Source organism: Myotis brandtii, unplaced genomic scaffold (assembly GCF_000412655.1).
Source record: "Myotis brandtii unplaced genomic scaffold, ASM41265v1 scaffold61, whole genome shotgun sequence".
Taxonomy (NCBI): Eukaryota; Metazoa; Chordata; class Mammalia; order Chiroptera; family Vespertilionidae; genus Myotis; species Myotis brandtii.
The window spans coordinates 667,208-675,210 of record NW_005370318.1 but is presented as its reverse complement, the minus strand read 5'-3'; the positions used below and the strand labels follow the sequence as shown (position 1 = coordinate 675,210).

Sequence of the window (8,003 nt, the reverse complement as noted above, 5' to 3'; positions counted from 1 at the left end):
TCTCGGCCCCCCAGGCCTCCGGTCCCGCCCACTGGCCCCTCCGAGTCCTTCGGCCACCCCCACCCCATGACCCGGGGAACCCGAGCTGACCCTTCACACGGACTCAGCAGGCAACCAGAAACTCGACACGCTACAAATGGACCTTCTTTGCCCCAAGTAGGTTTCCGTTTCCGCCTCCGCCTAGGAGACTTCCGGGAGAGCCCGGCGCTCGCAGCCGCGCTTGCGGCCTCTCTAGCTCCACCCTCTGGGTGCACTTTATGGTTGCAATCAGCCGGTTGTGACGTCACCTCGCCCCGCCCCCAGCATGCTCACACTCAGGCATTCACTCATTCGCCATTCATTCATTCTTCATTCATTCCTTTAAGAACTTTTAAAATATATATATATATTTCTTTATTGATTTCAGAGAGGAAGGGAGGAGAGAGAGATAGAAACATCAATGATGAGAGAGAATCATTGATTGGCTGCCTCCTGCACACCCCCTACTGGGGATCGAGCCTGCAACCCAGGCATGTGCCCTTGGCCAGGATCGAACCTGGGACCCTTCAGTCCACAGGCTGACGCTCTATACACTGAGCCAAACCGGCTAGGTCTCCTTTAGGAACTTTTTAAAAATAATCCTTTATTGTTGAAAGTATTACATATGTTTCCCCACCCCCACCCGCCCCACCCCCAATTGACCAGGAACATTTTAGGAGGCACAATTGACCAACACTTGTGGCTGGTTGGATGTGAGGCATACAAGAGGAGCCGGGGATGTCTCACAGATGAGTTGATGATGGAGAATTAACTGAAATAAAGCCTGAAGAAGAAGAGCAGGTCTGGGGAGGGTGACATATTGAATGTGAGGTCTGAGACAGATGTGGTGGGATCTGGAGCCCAGTGGAGAGTGAAGCGCTGAGATTTGGGGCTGAAGCCTGGGGTGGATGAGGTCACCCATGCGGGTGAGACCAGGTGAGAAGTGAGAGCAGGACAGAGGCTGGAGAAAGAGGCGCAGTCAGAAAAGTAGAGGAAACCAGGCTGAAGAAGGTATTGGGGAGAGGAGAGGATGGATGAAGCAGAGTCTTAGGGAGGAAAGGGTGTGGGGCTGACTGGCTCCCACTATGTTCCCCTTGCATGTGCTTGATATCTCACTCGGCAGCCACTTTCTGTCCCTTGGCTAGATGGTGCTGATCAAGGGACGTGCACTCGTGGACAGGATATACTTGACCCACATTTTGTAGGATCTACAAAAACCACAAGAGCTCTCAGAATGTTACAGTGAGGGCAGAGAGTGCTTGGAGCCCTTTTCCTCCCCTCAGCCCTCCTGTGGCCATCCACACTCCTCCAGAGAGCCCTCCACAATTGCACTAAATGTGCCCTTCCCCTGCCCCCAAGGCACAGTTCCATAACACCATCTTCCTAGGGACACACCAAGCTGCTACTGGGTCAGTCATAACATGTCTGCTTTTGTTGATTTGTATCATATATAACACTGTCCCAGGCAGGTGGTGAGCTCAGGAAAAGGACCCACAACTTGTCAGAGCCTGTGCTTCTAGGAACACTCAGCAAAATGTGGGTGTGAGTGTGTGTGTGTGTGCATGCATGCTGTTGTATATCCTCTTCATCCTCCCCAGTTCATCTCAGACCCACTCCCTCAGTCCCCTCCCTAATAGCTCTTCACCTGGTTCACTCTACCAGGAATTCCTCTAACCCTCTTCATCTGTCCAAATCCTCCTCATCCTTCAAGGCCTGGCTCAAGGCTGCCTCCTCTAAGAAATTTTTCTCCCCACTCTACCATCACCATGACTCTCTGCCCTTCATTCTCTACCAACCTCTTTCATTGGTTTGTCTTTAATTAGATACAGCCTTGTCTTGCTGGCCAGTGGTTTAGGCATTTAATCCTAATTCATTTGTCAGCCCTATAGCATGCTCAGCAGGCTGAGTACACAGCCTAGGTACAAGAAAATACTGGTTGGTGCATGTTCTGGTGTGTGTGTGTGTGTGTGTGTGTGTGTGTGTGTTTATGTGCATATTTATGGTCTGTGGATCCTGAGGGGTCTACAATGTGACTGAATGCATATATTTTGTGTAACCATTCATTTAGTCAAATGACATTTATTGTGCTTACGGGTGTGCAGCTTGTGGGTGTGAACCCTGTTAGTGTGCTATGTATATTGTGAAGGCATTTGGGGCATCACTGTGATGTGTATATTTAGTATGCCTGGGCACATATGAATCGTTGATATTGTGGGTTGTATCTGTGCAAAAACACAATGATAAGAGTAAGAGACAAATTTGGGTCCTTCCTCTGCCACTTACTTCGACCTGATTTCAAGCAAGTCATCAAATTCTTTGGGCCTCAGCTTCCATATTTATAAAATAGGAAAGATTAACACTTATGATCCTAGGATTGTCTACCTACTAGAGGTCTATCTTGTAGGATGTGAAAATGAAGGAGACATAACTGGTGTGAAGTGCCCAGCACAGTGGCAAATAACATTAACTGAGGGTTCCATTTCCCTGTGTGTGTGCATCTGTGCATATGCATATGTGTGTGTGTGTGTGTAAGCAAGAATCCTGAGCACAGGGAGTGTCTAACCTGGGCTTCTAGACATCCTTTTCTCCCCGTGCAGCCTATGCCTGAGCTTCTACCCCAGAGTCTGGAACCTAACCAAATCTAGTCTCAGCAGATGTAGGAGGGACATGTCCCTGCTGGGAGCAAGACTAGGACTCAAAGCGGCTTCGGAGGAGCTTGAACTTGGACTTGTTGAACTTAGTGATGAGGTCCAGTTTGCTGTGGCCCAGGGTCAGCCGTTTCTCATCCCCAAATGGGCCATTGCTACTGCCATTGCAATGGTCACCTGTGGGTCTCCCCGGGAGGCCATGCTCAGGTCCCTGCCTGGCACCCTGCAACTGATGATACTTGGTGATGAGGTCCAGCTTGCTGTGGCCCAGGGTCAGCCGCTTCTCATCCGCAGAGCCCACTCCAGGCTTGCGAGCATGGCTTGGTCTAGGGAGACTATTGGGCCCCGGCCCCTCACCCCGGAATGGGCCAAACTTTGTGATGAGGTCCAGCTGGCTGTGGCCCAGGGTCTGCCGTCGCTCATCTGGACCCTGCTTGCCAGCCCTGGCTGAGGAGTTGGCTTCAGGGGGCACTCTGGAGCCCCCAGTCTTAGGGTACTGTGGCAGGAGGTCCAATTGGCCATGGCTGTGGTTTGGAGGCAGCCTCTTATGTTCTGGGTTCCCATTGCCAGGTCTGGGGGAACCTGACTCAGGGGCACCCCCAGCACCTTGGGCCTGGGGCAGGAGATCCAGCTGGTTGTATCTCTGGTTTGGGGACAACCTCCTGTCCTTTTGGGCCTGCTCACCAGGCCACAGGGAGTCTGAGTTGGAGGTAACACGAAGATCAGGGCCTCTTGCTTCTCGAGCTCTGGGAAAGGGGATGAGGAGATCCAGCTGGCCATGGCTCTGACTCAGAGACACCTTCTTCTCCTCCACTGTCTCCAGGGCTGTGCCAGGTACCCAGCGACCTCGTTGGGGGCAAGGCTCCTGGCTTCCTGGGAGCCCATTCTCTGGGAGCCTAGATAGGGCTGGGACACCCCGGGAGAAGGGGAGGAGGGAGCGTGGGCGAGTAAGCAGAGGTGACCCCACTGCCAGGGTCAAGGGGCTGGTGCTACTGTGGTTGAGGGCAGGGGAGGACTGGGACCATGGGGACGCCCCCATCTTGCCCAGGTTGGCCCTGCAAGGCCCTGGTGGTGAGCCATGGTTAGGATCTGACAGCTGGCGTTGGAGGGAGGGCTGGGCACTGGCTTTGCGACAAGTAGGGCCTGGGGATGAGGACCCCATTCCTGTGTCACTGCAGCCACCGCCTCCTGGTAGAGCAAGGTAGGAGGAGCGGCCCATGAGAGGGGAGTGCTTGATGCTGCTGAGGCTGGTGCTGGAGTGCGATGAGGACCTGCGGCTTGGGATGCTGGGCCCGAAGGCCAGGGCCACCAGGGGAGGGCACGGTGCCCTGGGATCCTCGCCGCCGCAGAAGCCCTCCACAGGCCGTGACTCGGCATACAGACAGCGGAACTCCCGGTCAAAGTCTTCCACGATGCGGCCCCGCAGCTGCAGCACCATGCTGGTGTGGGCCTGGCTGCAAAGCCAGGTGAAGCTGCGGGCAGAGTGTCAGGGTCAGGAAGCAAAGTGCAGAACTCTGGGCCTAGGCAGGCGTCACAGCAAAAGACAGCCCCACCACCACCACTCCAAGTGAGGGGGCAGAGCTCTGACTACAGAGTTTGTACGGGTCCTAGCCTGGCTTGGTGACTTGGACACATGATTTCCCGTCCCAGGGCCTCAGCTTGCCCGTTTATAGAATGGACCAGGGGCAAGGTTCTCTGAAGTCCCTCCAGTTCCGAGGTAAAATAGTTATTTTCTATGCCAATAGCATTAAAGTAATCCTTCCACATAGGAACCACTTCCAGGGCCCAGCCTGGGGCTGTTTCACTCCCCCCCCCTACACTGTCCCCTGAGCCCTGCATAGTGCCTGGCAGGTGGCAGCTGTTCAGCCCATGTTGGAAGAGATGGATGAGTGAATGAAAATTCAAAACTGCCAAATCCCCGGTGCCCCTGCCAGCCAGTGGCCCAGCCCCAGGCCCCTCTGCCTAGTTCCCGCTCGCTCACCTGTAGCTGCCCGCCACCACCTGCTCACAGTCGATGATGACGAACTTCTCCAGGGCCTGCCCCGTGAAGCGGCGGCCCGCCTTGCTGCAGTATGTGTCCCCACATGTGCTCCGTACACGCATGTTCTGAACCAAGGAGGGGTGAAGGTTGGGGGGGGGGTGGTGATCTTGAGAGAATGGGACTCAGGCCATGTGTAAATCTCATGGAGTCTCTGACCTTAAACAGCTAAGGGAACCAAGTCCCCCACTCCCATGGACCCCTCCCCAATGTTCACTAACCACCCAAGTGACTCTTCTGCCCTCCCTGACTCCCCATCCCACCCCTGGTGACTGCCCCTGTCCCTCACTGACCGGCAGGTGCCCCCCATTGAGGTCCATCTTATAGCACATCTCCAGGAAGTGGCTCAGGTGCTCCTGAGCCAGGAGCAGGTAGACAGGGACGCCACGCCGACTGGAGGCCTCCATGAGGTCACACAGGAGCTCCATGTCTGTGAATATGTCCATCACCACAGCCACCACCTGGAGGAGAGAGGGGAAGCTCAGCCTTGCCAGAGGCCATGCCGGGGTCCCAGGAAGAGAGCGCTGGATGGGAAAGCAGGAGGCCGGACCCCGCAAGAAAACTGAACTGGAAGGGCTTTTGGCCATGACCTAGCCCAGTGGTTCTTAACTTAGACACAGGGAGGTTTCGCTGTCTTAAACCGCCAGACGTTGTATGAGAGTTTTTGTGTGCATTTTTTTCTGAGGACAGAGTGTGTATCTGTCATCAGGGTCTCAAAGATGTCTGTGGATCACCTGCACCAGGCTAAAGCTTCACTCCGCATAGGGGGACACTAAGGCCCAGAAGGGAGAAGGAGTCAGAAGCAGAAGCCAGACCCCAGATCGCAGTCTGGGCCCTCACTCTCTCCCCACTAGCTCCAGCCCTAGCTCTGGCCCAGGGACTGTCTGTCTGAGGTTCCCTTCTCAAGGATCAGAGCGTCAAGCCAGGCACTGAGGCCTTCAATGTCCTTTGCCAGACCCGCCTCAGTTTCCCTGTAAAGCTACAGAGGTCTGCAAGACATCTTACAACCATGGGTTCCCTCACTCCACCCACACCAAGTGGGACCAGGTCTTCTCCTCAGTTGAGGGGCTGGGGCTTGCGGCCTCCCTCATATAATGGGCTGCGTCAGAGAAGCCCTGCATAACCCCTGGCGCCACCAAACCCCCAGCTGTCTCTTCCTCCCCCTCCCGTTTCATAGATCTGCTAGGAGACCCTCCTCTCCCAACACAGGCCGACAGGAGGACATGCAGAGCACAGCATTCCAGCTTGAGCCACACAGACCTGGGTTCATACCTGCATTCTGCTCCCTCCTAGTAATATGGCCCTGGGCGAGTAGCTTCACCTCTGGAAGCCTCGACTTCCTCCTCTGCTAGATGGAGGTAATGGCAGCTGCATCTCAGAGTTACGGGGAATGAAATGTGAAAATACTCAACGCACAACAGAAGCTCAACACATGTTCCTTTCCTGCTGCCTCCTTAACAAACGAGGACACTGGGCCTTGGGTAGCAGGGAGAGGAAGCTTCCCAAAGTTACTCAGAGTCAGTGGCAGCCCAGAGCAGAAGCTTCTGGCCCAGAGGTGAAGGGTCTAGATGGGGGGTGAGGAGGCAAAGTGCTTGGGGATGCCCAGTACATGGCACAGGCCTGACCAGGGATAAGGGGGGAAAGGACAAGCAGGAAAGATCAAAGGGACGGGGTGACCACAGCAGCTACCTCAGTAATAACCTCACTCCCAGTGCCAATTAGACCTGGCCCTCCCCTGCCCGGGGCAAAGGCAGGCCTGCGAGGGAGGCTCCTAATGAACAGTTGAGATCCCAGCATCCTGGCTCCTGCTCTCTGCAACAGGCACCCTCCAGGCTGCTCCCCCAGACAAGAGCACTGAAGCCAACCTACCGCAATCCTGCCTAGGGCCATGTGATTCATCCCTCTGCCTCCTGAATCAGGGGTCCTCTGCCTCAGGCCCAGCTGGAGGTACCGTGCACAGGGGTGAGGGGTGGATGGACACATGCGCCAGGAGTCAGGGCTGTACCTGAGTCAGAACCCTTTCCTCTCCTTCCTGAGCCCTGGGCTCTATTTTACCAACTGACTGCACCTTCCTGAGCATGTCCCAGCCCCTCTCTGACCTCAGTTTCCTCCTCTGCAAGTCAAAGGGTGCCTCACATTTCACCGAGGTTGGGATTCTTAGTTTGGGGATCATAAACTTTTTTGAGAATCTGATGAAAGCCATACACCCTCTCCCCAGAAAGATGCAGGAAGGATCCCTCTCTGCAACAAGCATGACTTTGCATGCGTTTTCAGCATGTTTGTGGAGCCCTTGAGGGCCATCCTGTTCTATGCTTATCCATAATGACCCTGAATGCCAAGGGGTTACCAAGATAAATAAAATACAGCTCACCCTCTAAGAGCTTGTGGTCTGATAGGTGCTGCACCTAAGCTGCAGTGTGTCCCTGGGCTCAGCCCTTCCCTCCCAGGGCCTCAGTTTTCACATCTGTGAAATGAATATCTGAAGAGATGAGGTCCTTACCGTGCGGGCCTGGCTGAAGAGGAAACGCAGAAGGTCTTTGATGTTCTTGGTCTTGTCCCGCTGAAAGTGGACCACCGCCTGGGTGGGGCTGAAGCCCGTGGCCTGTGGAATCTCAGGCCAGCCCAAGTCCAGGTCTGGGGGGTCTATGTCAGAGGCCATGGGAAAGTAAGTGCCCGAGGTGACTTCTGAGAGCAGGCTGAGGCGGTCAGGTCCTGAGGCCTCCAGTCCGTGGGCCTCACCCAGCTCGGGACCCCCACGCACATGTCTGGTCATGTAGTCCACATCCAGGGAGCTCAGGAAGGGCAGTTCCTGCTCCTCCGAGATGACCTGCAGGTAGGCAGCCTCACCCCGCTCCAGGAGGGCGTCGGCCGCCAGCCGGGCTGCCTCGCTGTGCTGCAGCACCAGTGGTGAGCTCTCCCGCCACCAGGGCCGCTTCAGTTCCTCCACCCTGCCCCGCAGGGGTCCTGCCATGCCCTGTGCTCCCAGGCCCCCAGGCCCCAGGCCTCCAAACATGCCCGCCCACCAGGCTGCTGTCAGCCTCCAGTGGGCTCCATGGCCTGCACCCCGCTGGTTGCAGCAGGAAGATAGCAGCAAATGCGTCTCCTGCCTGCCTGCCTGCCTGCCTGCCCCAGTGTGGCAGGGCCCCCAACCCGTTGCCACCTAAGTCAGGCACTTTGCTCCGCCCCATTGCCCCTGGCTTCTGGAACCTGTTGGGTCAGCCTCACCTGTTGGCCTGCTGTTGGGACTTGTCCTCCCAGGAAAACGTCAGTGGTAGGCCCTTAGCACACTCACCCCCCCA

The 8,003-nt window shown here is 55.8% G+C and overlaps 1 protein-coding gene across 1 annotated transcript; it reads right to left on the bottom strand.

Annotated features, from left to right (window-relative positions):
- Positions 1-667: 667 nt before the first annotated feature.
- On the bottom strand, positions 668-7,937 carry FAM83C (family with sequence similarity 83, member C). The gene is made up of 4 exons (XM_005879768.2): positions 7,205-7,937; positions 4,998-5,165; positions 4,648-4,772; positions 668-4,138 (listed from the first exon to the last, which is right to left on the bottom strand). The coding sequence occupies exons 1-4, from the start codon at positions 7,715-7,717 to the stop codon at positions 2,707-2,709; spliced, it is 2,238 nt and encodes a 745-aa protein (XP_005879830.1). The 5' UTR covers positions 7,718-7,937; the 3' UTR covers positions 668-2,706.
- Between the last annotated feature and the right edge of the window lie 66 nt (positions 7,938-8,003).